General features: G+C 50.5%; 1 protein-coding gene across 1 annotated transcript in view; it reads right to left on the bottom strand.

The window, feature by feature from the left end:
- The window catches only part of WNT7A (Wnt family member 7A), a 63,610-nt gene that overhangs the window by 45,022 nt on the left and 2,032 nt on the right, over window positions 1-16,556 (bottom strand). Inside the window, exon 2 of the mRNA XM_028101850.2 lies at window positions 13,372-13,598. Coding sequence (XP_027957651.1) covers window positions 13,372-13,598 — 227 coding nt within the window. The remainder of the gene's footprint in view (window positions 1-13,371; window positions 13,599-16,556) is intronic.

Here is a 16,556-nt window from a genome sequence, read left to right on the forward strand (position 1 = left end):
ACTCCCAGCACAGCCCCTGTCTCAGCTGCCTGAAGAAGCCCCTCCAGTTGGGTAATTTCCCGAATGCCACTTTGCTTGTCTCTTATGAAACATCTGCAAGAGTGTGTCTAGGATGTCTGTTTTATTGCTGCAGAGACTATGCCCAATGGCACAGTTCATAATAAGCAAAGTCATAAAATGCTTACTATTTTCGAGGCTCTCCCCTAAGCACTCAATATAGATCAACTCAATCCTGGCAACTGCCCTATGAGGTGTGGACCATTACCATCTCCATTTTATATATGGGGAAACTAAGGCCTAGAGAGGTGATGCAACCTGCCAGGATTTAAGCCCAAATTGCTCCACTCCAGAGTCTAACCCACTCTTCTTCCCCAAGGTCATGATGCCCACTCAGGCCTACTGACTCCAGCCCAGGCTCTTTGTTGGGTCCCCACAGGAAGCCAGTGAGCAGCCCACACTGGGCTTGGCCATTGCTGACCATGTACCCTCCAAGAACAGACCTACCCCCTCTCTGCCTGGACTGCCCATCTGTCCCTCCTACCCACGAGCAGAGGAAGAACCTCCATCAAACCTCCTTGACCAGGCCATGTGCTCTGTCTTCACTCCACAGATATTTCTTGAGCACCTACTAGGTGCCAGGCACTGTGCTGGGGGCTGGGGCCACCGAGAGGAGAGATTCAGACATGATCTTGCCTTCGTAGGGGGACAGACAGCAAGATCACATTACTCAGTGGCAGCTGAGGACTCAGAAGAACATAAAACAGGGCAGTGCTGAGAGCAGGGGGCACCTGGGGTGGTGACTTTAGAGCTCAGAGGGCAGCCATGCGGCTCTCTCTGTGGGGAGAGAGGGTTCCAGGCCCAGGGGTGGCCCATGTGATGACCCCGCCGTGGCCTAGCCAGTGGCAAAAGCAGGCGAGTCAGGGGCACAGGGGAGCTAAAGCTGGCTCCACTATCCTGCCCTGCACAGAGGCCTCACATGTCCCCAGAATCAGAGAATAGACTCCCAGAGCCACAGACATAAAGCCCATGGGTTCCTCTTGGAATGATAGGTTCATGGAGACCAGGAGACTTGCCCAAGGTCATCAGTGACTCGGTGAGACCAGGGGGACTAGAACCAGGCTCTCCTGGCTCCCAGCATGGGGTCCCCACTCTCACCTCCACCCCATCCTCCTTAATTCTCAGTGCAGGTAAATTTTCCATCCAGAAGCTCAGGTGGCTGGCTTCAGCTCTACTCCTCATTCAGCTGGGCGACCCTGAGCAAGGACTCTGCCTCCCTGAGTCTCGGCTTGCCCATCTGTGAAATGGGAACCACGAGGAGGACACTGCCAAGTTGCTGTGCAGAGTCAGTGCAACCTCTGGGTAAAGAGCCCAGACCCCGAGAAGGTGCTCAGTAAAGAACCGTGTTATCACTGAGGAGAAAATGGGGAGACTGGCTGATGCCCTCCACACAGCCCAGCTTCATAACGATCCAGCGGGTACAGAGGAAATAAACTGATGAGCAAGCCTGCCCGAAAGATTCCATTCCACCGCCCTGTGCAATCGCTGTAAATGGCTTGCACCGGAATATTATCTGGGTGTATTTACGGTATCTTACTGGAAACCACAAAGTGCATTGTATTTTTTTTTCTTTTGCTATTTAAAGCCAGTGGGTCAGAGAGTGAGCAATCTGCAGTGACACGAGCTGAAATATATGATGATTTGGAAAATATACAGATGGAAAAAGGTTGCTTTTGCCAGTCCCGTGGCATGGCGGCTCACAGCCCTTCTGGGCTCAGAATGCCACAGCTGGCTGTCTCCATCCAGAGGAAGCAGAGAGCCTCTCGATGAACAATCGGAAGAATTGGGGGTGTAGGGAGTACCTGTCTGGGCTCAGGCTGGTTAAGGTAATAGGCCCACAGTTCTCCCCTGTCTCGGCTCCAACCAAGGGTCTCTCTTCCCACTGGGCAAAGCCACACACACACCGCTGACCATCCACAAAGGGTCAACATCTGCCCCTCCTGCTTCCATGCCTTTGTGCATGCTGTTCCCTCAGCCTGGACATGCCCTTCTTCCCACCTGCCTGCTGAGGGGCAATGTAGCCCAGTGGTCAGAAGCAGGGCCCTGGAGGCCCTGGGTTCGAATCCTGGCTCCACTGGCCAGTGGCAGGGCCGTGGGTGAGTTAATTGACCTCCCTAGACCTTAGTTTCTTCCTTTGCAAACTGGGAATACGATGACCTTCTAAGGTTGTTTGGATGGAAAAACCAAAGCACACGACAGACTCGGTCCACACCAGGTAAGGGATCAGTAAACCGTAGCCCTTCCGAGATGCATGCTTGTTTAACCCTATCCTTCAGGGCGCAGCTCCAGCGTCCCCTCTCTGAGGGACCTTCCTGATGTCCCCTCCCTCTGCTTGTGGCCCGGCGCCTTCACTTTCCTTACTTTGTGCTGAACTGAATTCTGTCTCTTCCCACTAGGTTGTGGGGAGCTGGATTGTTTCTCTGCGAAGCCTCCACAGTTGACCAATGAATGACAGTGCATGTAAAAGCGTGTGAGCATGTGAGTGCGTGTCTGTCTGTCCACCATATGAAAGCTGGAAAGAGAACATTAGAACAAAAGACTCATCTCAAAGAATAGCGTCAGGAGAGCTAAAACCCAGGATGAACGGAGGCTTGCAGAAAAAATGCAAACGAGACAAAAAGTCCTTTGTTAGCTGCGTCCTAAGCAAGACTAGGGAAAGAATAGGTCTTTCGCTCTGGCAAGATGGCGTATTGTTAAGAAAGGGCAGAGAGAAAGTGGGGCTGGCCCGCCCCTTGCTTGGGTCTCTCTCACTCCCTGGAAAGCCTTCGAATCCATCCCTCCAAGCAGTCATTAGCTCACCACACATGTGCTCCAGTCTCTTCCACTGCCCGAAACGGGTGAAAAGATGGAGCCATTTGTATGAGGCGCGGATTCCCAGAGGAGGGATCCGAGGCCCAGCAGATCACCCCAGGGAGACAGGGGGAGCTGCTCAAGCGACCAAGCCCTCAAGAAGTGGTGACAAAAGCCACTGGAGCGGAAGTCCAACAATGCTTCCAAGTCAGCCAGTTTGCAGACACAGGAGGGTGGTAATCCTCTCCCCGGGCCTGAATCCTAGGTCATTTGTGCCCATCCCTGGAAAAATTCCGGCGGGGGAGTACCAAACAGGAGGTCGTGAGTATCTGGAAAAGAATGCAGCAGTCCCCAGGAGCACACGGTGGGAAATCACCATTTCTTTGTTGACAATGATGCTGGGGACATTGCAAATTTCTATATGTGCTAAGAATGTGATTATCTTCCCACATCCTGTCTCTCCCCTGACACAGGGGAAAGAAATTCTTCCGACAGCTCCCCTCCCAGGCAAAGCCCTGCCGGACTGATACACGTCCACCTCTCTCTGCAGCCCCTTTCTGCACTCCCCACACCCTAGAGCCCAGGGAGCCTGGGCCACTCTGGATACCCTGGCTCCGGGCTGGGTCACACCTGCAAGCCTCTCTTCATGGCTTCTCCCCTGCCACAGCCTTCTCTCCCTCGGTTGTGGACCAGCCCACCTACAGCCTGCCTGCTCCTCTGCCCACTGCCTTCTCCTCTCCTATCAGATCCCAGAGCACATTTCAGCCCCGGCCTCACTGCCTGTCCCCACCAAACCGTGAGCACCCTGAGGGCAGAGCCTGTGGCCGATTCATCAGTCTACCACACAGAAGATTCTAGGAAATATCTGCGGGACAGATAAATGAATGAATGGGTGGACACACGGTGGGGCAGGGGGCGCTTGTGGTGTGTGATCCCATGAGCATTTAAATTATATGAATTCAACCAAAAGCCCCTAAAGGAAAATAAATGAAAATACTGTATGCGTGAGGGCGCCTGGGTGGCTCAGTTGGTTAAGCGGCTGCCTTCGGCTCGGGTCATGATACCGGAGTCCCAGGATCGAGTCCCACATCAGGCTCCCCGCTCAGTGGGGAGTCTGCTTCTCCCTCTGACCCTCTCCCCTCTCATGCTCTCTATCTCTCTCTCTCTCAAATAAATAAATAAAATCTTTTAAAAAAAAGATTCGTTTAAAAAAAAAAGAAAAAAGAAAATACTGTATGCGTGGGAATGTAAATTTGTGTAGCCACTATGGAAGAGAGTATGGAGCTTCCGCAAAAAGTTAAAAATAGAATGACCATATGATCCAGCAATCCCACTTCTGGATACATACCCAAAGAAAACGAAATCATTCTCTTGGAAAGAGACCTGCACTCTTGTGTTCACTGGAGCCTTATTTGCAAAAGCCAAGATGTGGAAACAACTTGTGTACATCAATGGATACATTGTACATTAAGTGTATATTAATGGATAAAGAAAATGTGATAGATAATGGGATATTATCCAGCCATAAAAAAGAAGGAACTCTTGCCATTTGTGAGAACACAGATGGACTTTGAGGACACTATGCTCAGTGAACTAAGTCAGACAGAGAAACACAAATACTGTATGATCTCACTTATATATGGAATCAACAAACAAAAGAACTCTAACATGTGTACTTATAATTTAGACGCACACCCTTCCTTCTATACTGTGCATTACGACCTATACATTATACATTCATATGAATGCTTTACAGTAGAAAACCAAGTATTCTGAACTTTGTGGCTGATTTAAGGGACTTTCAAGGGTAATGCTGACCAGAATATGTTTCACTGTGCATGCCAATGTCAGAACTAGGACTCTGCTGGAAAGATGGAGGATGTGGTGAGTGAATACACCTAGGTCAATTCCTGGTTCGTTCCAAACCCACGTTAGGAGCATGGTCAATCTGTGAGAGTCTCCAGAGTGGTGGTGGGTTTTGGTGTGGGGGCCTCTGAAGAGCAGCTCCACCAGATGGTCAGTGAGTCCAAGGTCAGAAATGAATGGTCCCTCCAGAGGAAGCCTAGTCAAGCTGCTCTCCTGCCCATAAGACTTTTCAGAGCCTTTAATATGTGGGTGGGCATTCTGGCTGACCTTGAGCAGGGAGCATAGCATTCTGAGTTCCCCAATTTATCATCCAACAAACCCCCTTATGTTTCTCCAGAGAAGCTGCTGGAGGGAGGGAGGGAGAGAAGCAGAAGGGAGAGAGGGAGGGAGGGAGTGGACCCTACCGTTCTACAGAACAGACCCTGGGAACAAGTCCTCTTGAATCATGCTGTGAGGAAGGGGTCTTCCCTAGGCCTTGACCTAATCAGCATTTGTATCCCATTTGAAGCCAATGCAAAGGTGGAAAGGAGAACCAACAGAATGCCAGGCTAAAATGGGTTAAAATGGAAAATGTGCAGGAATGAATGTTCAGTCTTATATCAGGGTCAGAATGAAAAGCATTCACTCACACAACGGGAGGGAACAGAGTGCTTCCCGTGAGCGTGGTACAACCCAGACCTGGGAGTCAGAAGAGAAATAAGACCCAGGCCTTGTCCTCAGGGGCTCAGAGCTACTGCTAGCACACAGGGTAGAGAGGAGCTTCAGGGTGGTGCATTGCTTCATGTGTTTCCTGAGCTCCTGCTGTGTGCCAGGCCCTGGGGGTGCCCCAGGAGAAGACGAATGACAGGCCTGGATTCCATGGACACCCCCATGGTCAGGGAGAAGACTGATATTGGACACATCCTTGCAAAAGTAAGCAATGTCACTTCTGAGAATGGTAAGTGCTGTAAAGACATCAGCACAGGTGACCAATCTTGATGGTCAAGGAAGGCCTCCTAGAGGAGGTGGCATCTGAATGAAGACCTGCATAACGCTGGTATATGCAGGTTACCTGCTATCTCTTGTAAGCTTCTCCCTCTCACCCTTCTCCATGTCCTGCTCCAGAGGGAGTTAAGGGCAGGTACCTAGTATCCAGGGAAGACCCCACAGCCTCTGTGCCCATCTGTGGTCAGCCATGCCCTCCACGTGCCAGGTGCTGTGTCAGAGGCCTCTGCTTCCTCACAGAGCTGCCTTCTGGCCCAAGAGATAGATGACAGCAACACCCACAACTATCATTTCTGGAGCACACCCTGTGTGCCAGGCACAGTTCTGAATGCTTCGTGGGGAATAAATGATCTCAACCTATGGGACACAGCCTACGGAACAGACACTATCATCATTGCTGTTTGGTCAAGGTCCATAGCTAGAAAATGGGGCAGCTAGCAAAAGAACCAAGAAGGTGGCCTCAGGGCTGAATTGTCACACAGTGCTGCACAAATGAACAAATAGAGAATATGCCCTGAGGTAGTGAAGTGATAAGAAAAATCCAGCAAGGTAAGGGGCAGATAGGGGTGGGCAGTCTATGCCCAGGACACAGGGGTGTCCTGAAAGCTTCTCTGGGGAGGTGACATGTGAGCCAGGAATGGAAGGACAGGAGAGCATCCAGGCAGAGGTGACAAGCCAGGGCAAAGGCCTGGAGGTGGAAAGGGCTTTGGCATGCTTGAGGAGTCAAGAGAAAGGCAGAGGGGCTGGGGTAGAGGTGATATGGGGTCTGGGTGCAGATCACCGAGGTCTATAAAGGACCAGGGGGCCTGTCCGTATTTTATTCCCAGAAGAATAGGAAACCACAACAGGATTTTACACAGGGGGCTGCCACGATCAGAACAATGCTGGGAAGATGTTACGCTGGATGACTGTGTGGCTGGGGAGGCAGGGGTACATGAGGAGGCTGATGTAGCTGTCTGGGCAACAATTCTCTAAAGATGGAGGTTTTGAACAGGAGGTGGTGGTGGAGGTGGTGAGAAGTGGACAGACTGGCAGACACATTTCATAGCTAGAGTCAAAATGGTGAGCTTGGATTAGCAATTTCACCAATAGCATCTCCCCATTCTTCTCTACATCTCCCCACTATACTGCACCAAGAATAAAGTCTAGTGCATGCATCCCCAATTCCTTGAGCTCATCTTCATCTAAGATGGGCACATGAGCCTCCTGGGAGGAGTGAAGTGATGCTTTCTGATGGCCCTAATCTATAGGTGCCAGGGTCTTAAATCCCGCACAATGCTGGCACCTGGCACGGTGGGTCATGTGACTCCCCCATTCTGCAGATGGGCAGACTGAGATAGGAAAGGTGAGGTACTCTCTCAGAGTCCTAGTGGTGGGACTGGGATGGAAACCTGGCCATGTGACTTTGATACCAATGCTCACTTGGCTGCCACATGGCCCAACAATAAGACAAGGTTCTCAAATACTTGTCAGCTTGGAGAATCTGAAATCTGGCAGGCTCACAAAAACAGAAGAATCTTCCAGCAGCAGGGAACTCACTACCCATCTCAGCTCTGCCACAAAACATCCATGTGACTTTGGTCAGCCTCCACCTCGCTCAGAGCCCGAGATGGAGTAGACAGACCTCCTCTTGTGGGGACAGATGAGGTTATATGTGAGAAAGGGCTGTCACAGTGCCTGGCCTCTGTGGATCCTCAATGAAAAGACAAGAAGGCAGGAGAGGGAAATCCCACATGAGCCACCACTCCGGGGGTGCTTCCTGATCCAGCCTCCCTCCCCTACACCACGACTCAGTACTACAACCACGATGGCCAAACCTGAGGGAAGAACACACAACTGGATGGAAAAATGGGCAAAAAGCATGAACAGGCAACTCACAGAAGACTAAACAAGTACAGCCAGTAAATATGGGAAGAGAGTTCACCTGAATCACTTCTCAGGGGAATGCAAATCAAGACAGTGGTGAGAAAGCATTTTATACCTGTTCCCTAGGCAAAAATGAAGTCTGGATAATGCCAAGTGTTGGAGAAGCTACAGATCAACACTGCTGGCTGGCAGGAGGGGCACTTGGCACAGTCACTGTGGAAATCAGGTTGACATTCATACCCTGTGACCATCAATTCCATTCCTCCGTATACACCCAAGAGAAACGCGCACACATAGGTGCCAGGAAACATGCACAAAGGGGCCTGTGGTGTCAGTGGGACAGCAAATATTTAGAGACATCCCAGATGCCCCACAACCAAAAGCGAGGGAGCATAGACTTCAGTCTATGCTGAAGGAGCAATGTAGATGGGTTTTATTGTTAGCGAGTGACAAAAGTAAATCCAAAAGATTGCATATAGGGTGATGTCTTTTCTTTATAAAATTAAACACAACTAAACCAAATAATTTACTTCTGGGAACTATATCAGTATGATAAAACAGACATAAATGAGCAAGGAATGGGAAATCCAAGATTCAGGATAGAGAAAGTGTGGCTCGGGAGGGAGAGGCAGGGGGTGAATAAGGGATGGTCACAGGAGCGGGTGTAAATTACCCATTCTTTTTCTAGCTGTTGTGTTGGGTGGTGGATTCAAGGGCAGTTCATTGCATTATTTAAGAAAAGGAAAAGGCTGAGGGGGCTGAATGCCTTCTCAAGCTGCCAAGGGCCACAATGGGTAGCAGGTGATAAAGCTGATGTGGAGCCATACACCACATTCTAATAATCCCTGGTGTTTAAGACCCCTAAAGAGCTGGACTACAATCTCATCTGAGACTACTGACCCCCTGCCTCCTGAGGCTGCAGACACCTGTTCAAGATCCTCTTAGCAATCCAACATCCATGTCGTTGCCCCACGGTTCCCTCAGCCAGGGACCCCATTCACTGGTGAAATTCTTCCTACCCTTTAAGACCCGGATCAAGGGCCCTCTCTACTGTCTAGCCCACTTCTCGCACCTTGGGGTTTCACCTCTGAGCACCCACCACATCCTGTATGCCTTTCCCTAAAGCACAGAGCCATTCTGCTCTTTGGTTGCTCGTTGTTATGGACTGACTTATGTACACGCCCCCTTCATATGTTGCAACCCTAACCCCCAGTGTCTCAGAATGTGACAAGGGACATTATGTCTTTGGAGGTATGACCTGTAAAGCAGTGATTAAGGTGAAATGAGGCCATTACGATGGGTTCTAATCCAATCTGACTGGTGTCCTTGTAAGCAGAGGAGATTAGGACACAGAGACATCAAGGGCATGCACAGGGGAAAGACCAAGTGAGGACACAGGGAGAAGGTGGCCATCTGCAGGCCAAGGAGAGAGACCTCGGAAAAAATCAAACCTGCTGACACCTTGATCTTGGACTTCCAGCCTCCAGAACTGTGAGAAAAGAAGCATCTTTGTCTAAGCTGCCCGGCCTGTGGTTCTTTGTTACAGAAGCCTGAGCTGGCTAATGGACTCATGAGCAGGCCCTCTCCCCTGAGACATAGTCTAGGTGGGGCTCCCAGGTCTGGCCAACAAAAGCACTGCTGCCCTTGGCCGCTGTGATTGGTTTGGGATGGACACATGACCCAGAGTCAAGCCCTGTTAGCTGATCCAGTCGGGATGAACCTTAGGACTTCTGTAGGGGTCCCCAAAGAAAGGCTAATGATCTTTCTTGCAAATTTAGAACCTGGAAGTTGTGGTTCTGGCACTTCCAGAGCCATCCCGCCACCCCAAGAAGCAGGTCTGGAGTTGGCAGAAGCCATTCCAAAAGTCAGCACCATCCCTGTCATTTGCAATGACTTAAGCAAACATAAATGCCCCTTTTTGCCTGAGAGGGCTTGGACTGGGTTTCAGTTTCTAGCATCCAAGAGGGCTTTGTCTGGTACATGTCCATGGCCTTCTCCTGAGATCTAGACAGTAAAATCTAGAACATTCAGGAGGGGAGACAGAGCCATGAAACACAGAGCCGGAGACAAGATCGGAGGCTGAGGAGGCAGTAGAAGGTGAGCATTTGGGTCTCAGCATGAGATGGATAACTATGCCAAGGGCAGCTGCCCACTACCCCAATGTCAACTTTCCCCTTCCTCCTCAGTCACAGACCCTGAGCTGGTCTCAGAGCTACTCTGAATAAAAGACTAGACTTCCCAGCTTCCCTTGCAGCTAGGTGAGGTTATGTGACTGAATTCTGGCCAATGAAATGTAAGTAGAAGTATGGGGTTGGGGGATCAGGGTCGGGGGGGGCGATGTTTCCTGCCATCCAGAGTGTGGCCTTGATGGCCAGGGCTCCTCCCAAACTCAAAGACTACACTCTTGATGCCTCACCTACAAGGCAGCCTTGCTGGTTGGTCATTGCCAGGAAGAGGCAATCCTATGAGGGGAAGAGCATTGAGGGCACTGAGGAAGAGCCTGGGAGCCGAAATCTGAGGCTTGCTTCTTGGTGTCCTCAAGAGGAGATGTTTACACATGAGGAAACCAAGGCTCAGAGGGCAAGTGACTTCTCAGACCCTTGGGGGTCTCATCTGCACCTCCTTGTCCTCGGCTCTATCACCACCACCTTTCAGGTTCCGGGCCTCCTTCCTAACTGGCCTTCAGGTCATCAGTCCCCCTTCATCCTCAGCATCACCTCCAAAGCAGATCTGCGCTGCTATCTCTCAGGCCATAGCCAGTGTCACCGACTGGCCCCTGGCCCCTCCATAGTTCATTCTATTCCCGGCAGCTAGAGCAAGGCTGCTAGATCCAAAGTCAGATCCTGTCATTCCCTCGCTCTCCATTCACTGGAGGAAAACCCAAATCCCTGACTTGGCCTGACAGATGTCACACTGTCCAGCGCCTGGCTTCTTCTCTGACCTCTGAGACTTCCTCTCCCCCTGCTTGCTGTACTCCGGCTACACCAGCCCTCTCACTGGTCCTCAAACTGCCAAACACATTCCTGCCTGGGGGGCCTTTGCACATCCATCCTCTTTGCATGCCCTTCCCCAGACATGCCCGTGGTTCACCTCCCTTATGAATCCAGAGGCCTTCCTTGACCAAACAGGCTGCAACAGCAGCCTCCAGCCATGGTGGGCACTCAGTAAATATTTGGTGAATGTATAGTTAATGAATGACATAAATAAACAAATGAATTTTATAGCCACCCTTTAATGAGCCTTCCAAAATTACTATTAGGCTGGATCATATGATGTTGCCATTTTTGCAGGTCAAAAATCATTAAATAGTGGCTGTTTCATACAGTATGACCTTACTTTGGCAGCTAGGCCTTTGCTCAAAATTCTCCAATTGCTCCCACCACCTAGTTTGAGTTCAAACTGCTCAGATTGATGCCATACACCTCCTGGCCCTGGCTCCCACTCACTTCCAGGCCTGTGGACCTGTTGCCCTAGCATTGCTATGCCCCGGGTTTTCTTAGGCTCCTCTTTTTGCTTGGATTCCCTAAGGCCACTCGATGTGCAATAGATTCCCTCGATTCTACAACTCTGGTCAGCTGGGAGGGCTGCTGGACAACAGGGACTCCTGGCCCCACAGCCCTCCACTGCACCCCAGCACGCACTATTATAATGCCAGGCTATGGGCTCATTCTCCAAGGCTGCACGCAGGCTGTTCCAAGGCTGCATCAACCCAGTCCTAGGACACCCTGTCACTCACTTTCATTGACCTCTAACCAGTCCCTTCTGAGCCTGTTTCCTCATCTGTAACATCTCATATGTCAGCAACATACAAGTTTAAAGTAATGCCAGAGCCCAGGCCTGGATCCCACGGACAGGGGACTGGGGATGTGAGCAAGAGAAGGCAGAAAAACCACGGGTGCCAACAGAAGGCTCACAAGATGGGAATTTCAGGACCTAAATTGGACTCGGCGTTGATGCCACCTTCCCGTGTGAGCCAGGGCAGCCCCGCCCTCTCTCTGGGCCCCCATTCTCCACCTGAAAAGTCAGCCCCGAGGCTAGAAGAGGGAGAAGGAAGGGCAGGTGGTACAAGACAAAATTCTAACCACGAAGATGTCAGAAAGGGCATGCATGTGAAGAGAAGTTCTATAGAGGAGGCTGTCTCGCCCCCTGCCAACCTCACCATGAAGCTGGGGTCTGTCCCCCTCAGGTGTGAGTAAGCAAATGCCTACAGAAGATGGTGACCAAACAAGACCTGCTCAGGACCGAGATGACCAAGAAGGAGGAAGGAAACATCCAGTGATGAGTGTGACGGGGAGCCCCAACTCTCATGGAGCTGGCATTCCCAAGGGGTGAAGAATGAGTCACAGTGCCAAGTGCTTGGCTGATGGGCTGGAGCTTCGTGATAGGAGGGGGATTTAGACCCAGGTGATCAAGGGAGGCCCAGAGGCCCGAAGGCCGTGAGGGAGAGATGTGCACAGAGAACGGGGGACTCTGGGGTGCTGACTGTGAGAAAGGATCTGAGGCAGAAGGAATGTGCAGTGCTGGGGCCCCAGGGCAGGACCCAGCCTGGTGTGTTTGGGAAAAAGGACAAGCCTGGGTGGGCAGAGGGGAGGGGGAAGATGGGAGCAGATGGGGGCAGAGGTCAGCAGCACTTTAAAAATGAGAGGAAGCCTCCACGGAGTTTTAAGCAGGGAAATGACATGATCTGATTTTCATTTACAAAGGAGGACCCTGCCTGCAGGAAGGTCTGCAGAATAGCCAGGGGGCAGCAGGATGATGGGGGCGCCAGGGAGCCCAGAGGCGCCAGCTGTGTGACCTGAGGGGGAGGAAGTAAGGAGACATGGAGAAATGGTTGGATTTGGGGTGGATCTTTTCAATATCCACTGAATTTACTGATGCTGGGGCTGAGGGAGAGAGAGAACTCAGGGGTGCTTTTAGAGCAGTTCAGCAGGCCGGGTGAACCACTCCATCCCAAAGAGACCTGAGGCAGACTTATTTTCAGGGAAGTTCACAGCTTGGCAGCAAGCATGCAGACTTCCTGGCCCCCCAGTCCACACACACACACAAGCAGGACACATATCATGGCCTTTTCCACAAATATTGAGGCCTCCCAATGACCAACCCCCTTTCCACCAGGTTTTCCTCACAGTTGCTTTGCAAACCAAAAGTGTGACCTGATACTTTGTGCATGTCTGTGTGTCTATCTCTGGGTGTGCACGCACACACACACATGCGCGCGCATGCACACACACACAAACACACACGGACGCACGCCCGTGTATGCATGTCCGAGCAACACACAATTCCTACAAAACAGGGGTTGCCAATTCAAATGCCCACAGTGGCCTGGTGAGTCATAAAAGGGGACTGGGCGATAAGAGGGAGCGGTGGGGACTGTGGCAGTGGCTCCATCTTAAAGGAAGCTTCATTCTCAGCTTGACCCCACTATAACTACGTAGGCACATATGAAAGTTACGAGTAGATCTGCCCATTTTTAAAAAGAAGCCAAAAATTCAGACTTTTAGGTATAAATGCTATTTTTTTAATTGGACTTCAATTTAAGAAACATCAGTGCTATATCAGCCAATTAGCATTTAGGCCACTGGTTGCTGATTTTCAACCTTGCCATAAATGGTTGGAGTGGTCTGGATTTGAATTAGAGATCTGACCCTCCCCAGGAGACCTGATTCAAGTCATGACACCTGCAGATCCCATACAGGGGAGCATTCCAGCATGGGGCAAGGGAGAGGGTCACAGAGGGATCCTGAGGGTATTCTGGTCTCCCATAGCCTCTAAGACCTTGTGTAAGTTGTCCGGGTGAGCACATACCCACTTTGAGCTCCTTCCCGAAGACGGTGCGCTCCCCCAGTGCTGAGCAGTTCCAGCGGCCATTGCGGAACTGAAACTGACACTCGTCGAGGCCCATTTGTGAGCCTTCTCCTATGACGATGATGGCGTCGGGTCGGCTCTGGCAGATCGCCCGCTGTCTGGGAGCCAGGCCTGGGATCTTGTTACAGATGATGCTCGCGCCCAGAGCTACCACCGAGGAGAAGCCACTGGAGCAGGGGACACAGAGAAATGGAGTGTTAGTCCAGCAAGGTGGGGGGCATGGCCTACAGGCCCTCCCAGGGTGTCTGATGCTGTTGTCCCTACTCCCCCTACACCCCTACCCCCTGTTGCTCCCAGCAGAGGTCTCCCAACTTTTTTGATACGGCAGCCCAAACCCACATTTATTCATTTTGTATTCCATATCAGTACTTGTGTGGTATGTATATTCAATATTAGTGAGCCTTGATTTTCTTTTAAGATACACACAAAAAAAGATGACATATGTCACAAATACAACATTTTGCACAAAGCAAGTTGCCTTCGGATTTATGGTAGAGTTCAACTGAGATGAAATATTAAATCATGCAAACTAAAACCCAGTATTGTTTAGGAATCGTGTCTATGTGATAACTCTGCAAAGGCAAGCAAGGGGATGAGAACCTTAAAGTTTCCTGCAGCAGTTGCCATGAAAGGTTGTGGGTACATGTTAAAAAAAAAAACAAACCGCAACTGCTTCTATATGTTATATATACTCTCTGGTATGTATGTATATGTTGTTTTACAAACAAAATCTTTTAAAAGTAATTGTAAATAGGTCTAGTATTTTCTCTCTGCGTGCCAATGGAGCGTGTGTACCCCACTCCAGAAATGACCAGGCTAGAGGATGCCTCTCACTCTTCATATGGTTCCTACCTTCCTAATTCATTCTCTGTGCAGATACGTACTGGACACCTATCAGGTGCCAGGCACCATGCTGGGAGAGAGGCAAGGGCCTGCCCTCCAGGAGCTCTGGAGGGAGACTACACCCATTTCACAAATGAATAATAGACCATTTCAGACAGTGGTGGGCACTATGAGGAAGGTAAGTGAAGAGGCCATAAATGAAGAAGGTGGGCTTGGGAAGGAAGAGAGAGAGGCCACTTTAGCTGGGGTGGTTAAGGATGGGAGGTGCTGTGCAGCAGGGCCTGAATGGCTAGGAGCCAGTCGTGGGCAGGTCTGGGGGAGAGTGATCTGGGCAGAGGGAACAGCAGATGCCAAGTTCTCGGGGGTGGGGGGGGCAGCAACCTTGGGATCGCCAAGGAACAGAAAAATCCCACAGAAGCTGGTGCAGGGCTCAGGGAGGGAGAGGGTCTGAGGAGAGAACCTGCTAGAGGGCTAGAATTTTCTCAAGTGCATCAGGGAGCACTGAAAGGCTGTAAGCAGGAAACTGACAGGATCCCATCGCGCCAGCCCCATGGGAGAGAGGAATGTGGGGCGCCAGAGCAGGAGCAGGGAGAAGGGACAGGCAAGAGGGGGTGGTGGCTTGGCCTTGGCAGCAGGAGGGGTGGCTGCGGATGGAGCTGACCAAACTTGCTGATGGACTGATAGAAGGGTGGAGCTGAGGGGAGGGATGGGGAAGGGTATGAGGGAAAGACAGGCGTCAGTGTGACTCCTGGGTATCTGGCCGAGGGTGGGGCCATTTCCTAATATCAAGATAACCCCAAACAAGCTCCAGTGGCAACCCTGATGGTTCAGGTAGCCCTCCCTTTACACAAAGATGGTCCATGCATCTGGAGCTTTTAAAGAGAAGACCTCACCCCTGATGCCTCACTCTGGTTATAATAATAAGAGCTTCCATTTACTGAAGGTCACAACCAGCCCTGGGCAAAGTGCCTCACACTTTCCATCCTGGGACTCAGCTACAGGAAGTTGTTCTGGAATTGGAATTTCTTAAAGCAAGGCTCTGTGTACCAACAGTGCAGGAGACGAGGTGACCCCACTGCTCTCCAAGCACATTACTGACCGGTCCTACCCTCTTTCCCTCCACTCCTGCCTCACACCAGCCCTCTTCCTGCCCCGGGCCCTTTGTCCTTACTGGTCCCCTTCCCTGGGATCTCTCTCCTCCCATGAGCTTCACAGGCTTGGCTTCTTGCCATCATTCCTGTGACTCCATGGGGCATCTTCCTTGACCACCCCAGCTAAGGGAACCTGCCTCCCATCACACCCCTCATAACTTTGCATCACAGTCTCTGTTTTGTTCACGTAATTCTCTGGATTACTCAGTCTTCTCAAGTATTTTAATGTACATGTTTGGTTCTGTGTGCCCACTTTGTTTATCACTTGTCCTTCTCATTAGACTATGAGCTCTTTGGGGGCAGGAGTGATGTCTGTCGGTTCACTAGATGGCTACTGAATGAATGAATGAATGAATGAATGAATGAATGACGAACTATGGAGTTTCCAAAATATCACTCAAGGTAAGTACCTATATGACACAGCAGGTGCCCCTCCCCAAATATGCCCTGAATGCATCAGTGAACTTTTGCAGCATCCCTACCATGCCAAGGCAGTATAGCAGGTATTGCTGCAAACATGAGATACACGTGACCCTTCTAAACAGCCCTGGTGGGCAGGAATCACCCTTTTCACATATGTGAAAATTGAGGCTCACAGAGATTGAGATCTGGAGGCTAGTGGGTCACCGATCTGAAACAGAAGCCTCTCTAGAGCTCTCATTCATTCATCCCAGCCACTGAAAGAGAGTCTAACACGGCTAGAGCTAGAATGTTTGAAATGTTTGAAGAAGAGGCGGCATGGAAAGATTGTCAAGCAGAGATGTTGTGGCCACAAGTCAGGGGGAACCTGTGAATGCTTAGCTTACCACCAGGGAATTCCTACCCCAACAGAGTATAATTGATACATTAGAGGCAAAAATTCAGAGGAACAATAATCTGGCAGCGAAAAGGTCAGGCCTAGGGTACCATCGAAGCTTCCTTCACCTACTAGCTGTGTGGCCTTGAGCAAGTTACATCCCCTCTCTGTACTTCAGCTTTTCCATCACTAAAATGAGGATATTGATCATTAGTCCTCATTTCACAGTGTTGCTGTGAAAATTAAATGTGTTAAGACATGGAAAGTGTTTAAAAGGTGTCAGGCACCTAGTATGTACTCAATAACTGTACTGCAGTTGTAGTTTTTATTATTAT

This window comes from Eumetopias jubatus, unplaced genomic scaffold (assembly GCF_037043125.1).
Source record: "Eumetopias jubatus isolate StellerSeaLion01/CBP00866 unplaced genomic scaffold, mEumJub1_p1.0 scaffold_1, whole genome shotgun sequence".
Classification (NCBI taxonomy): domain Eukaryota; kingdom Metazoa; phylum Chordata; class Mammalia; order Carnivora; family Otariidae; genus Eumetopias; species Eumetopias jubatus.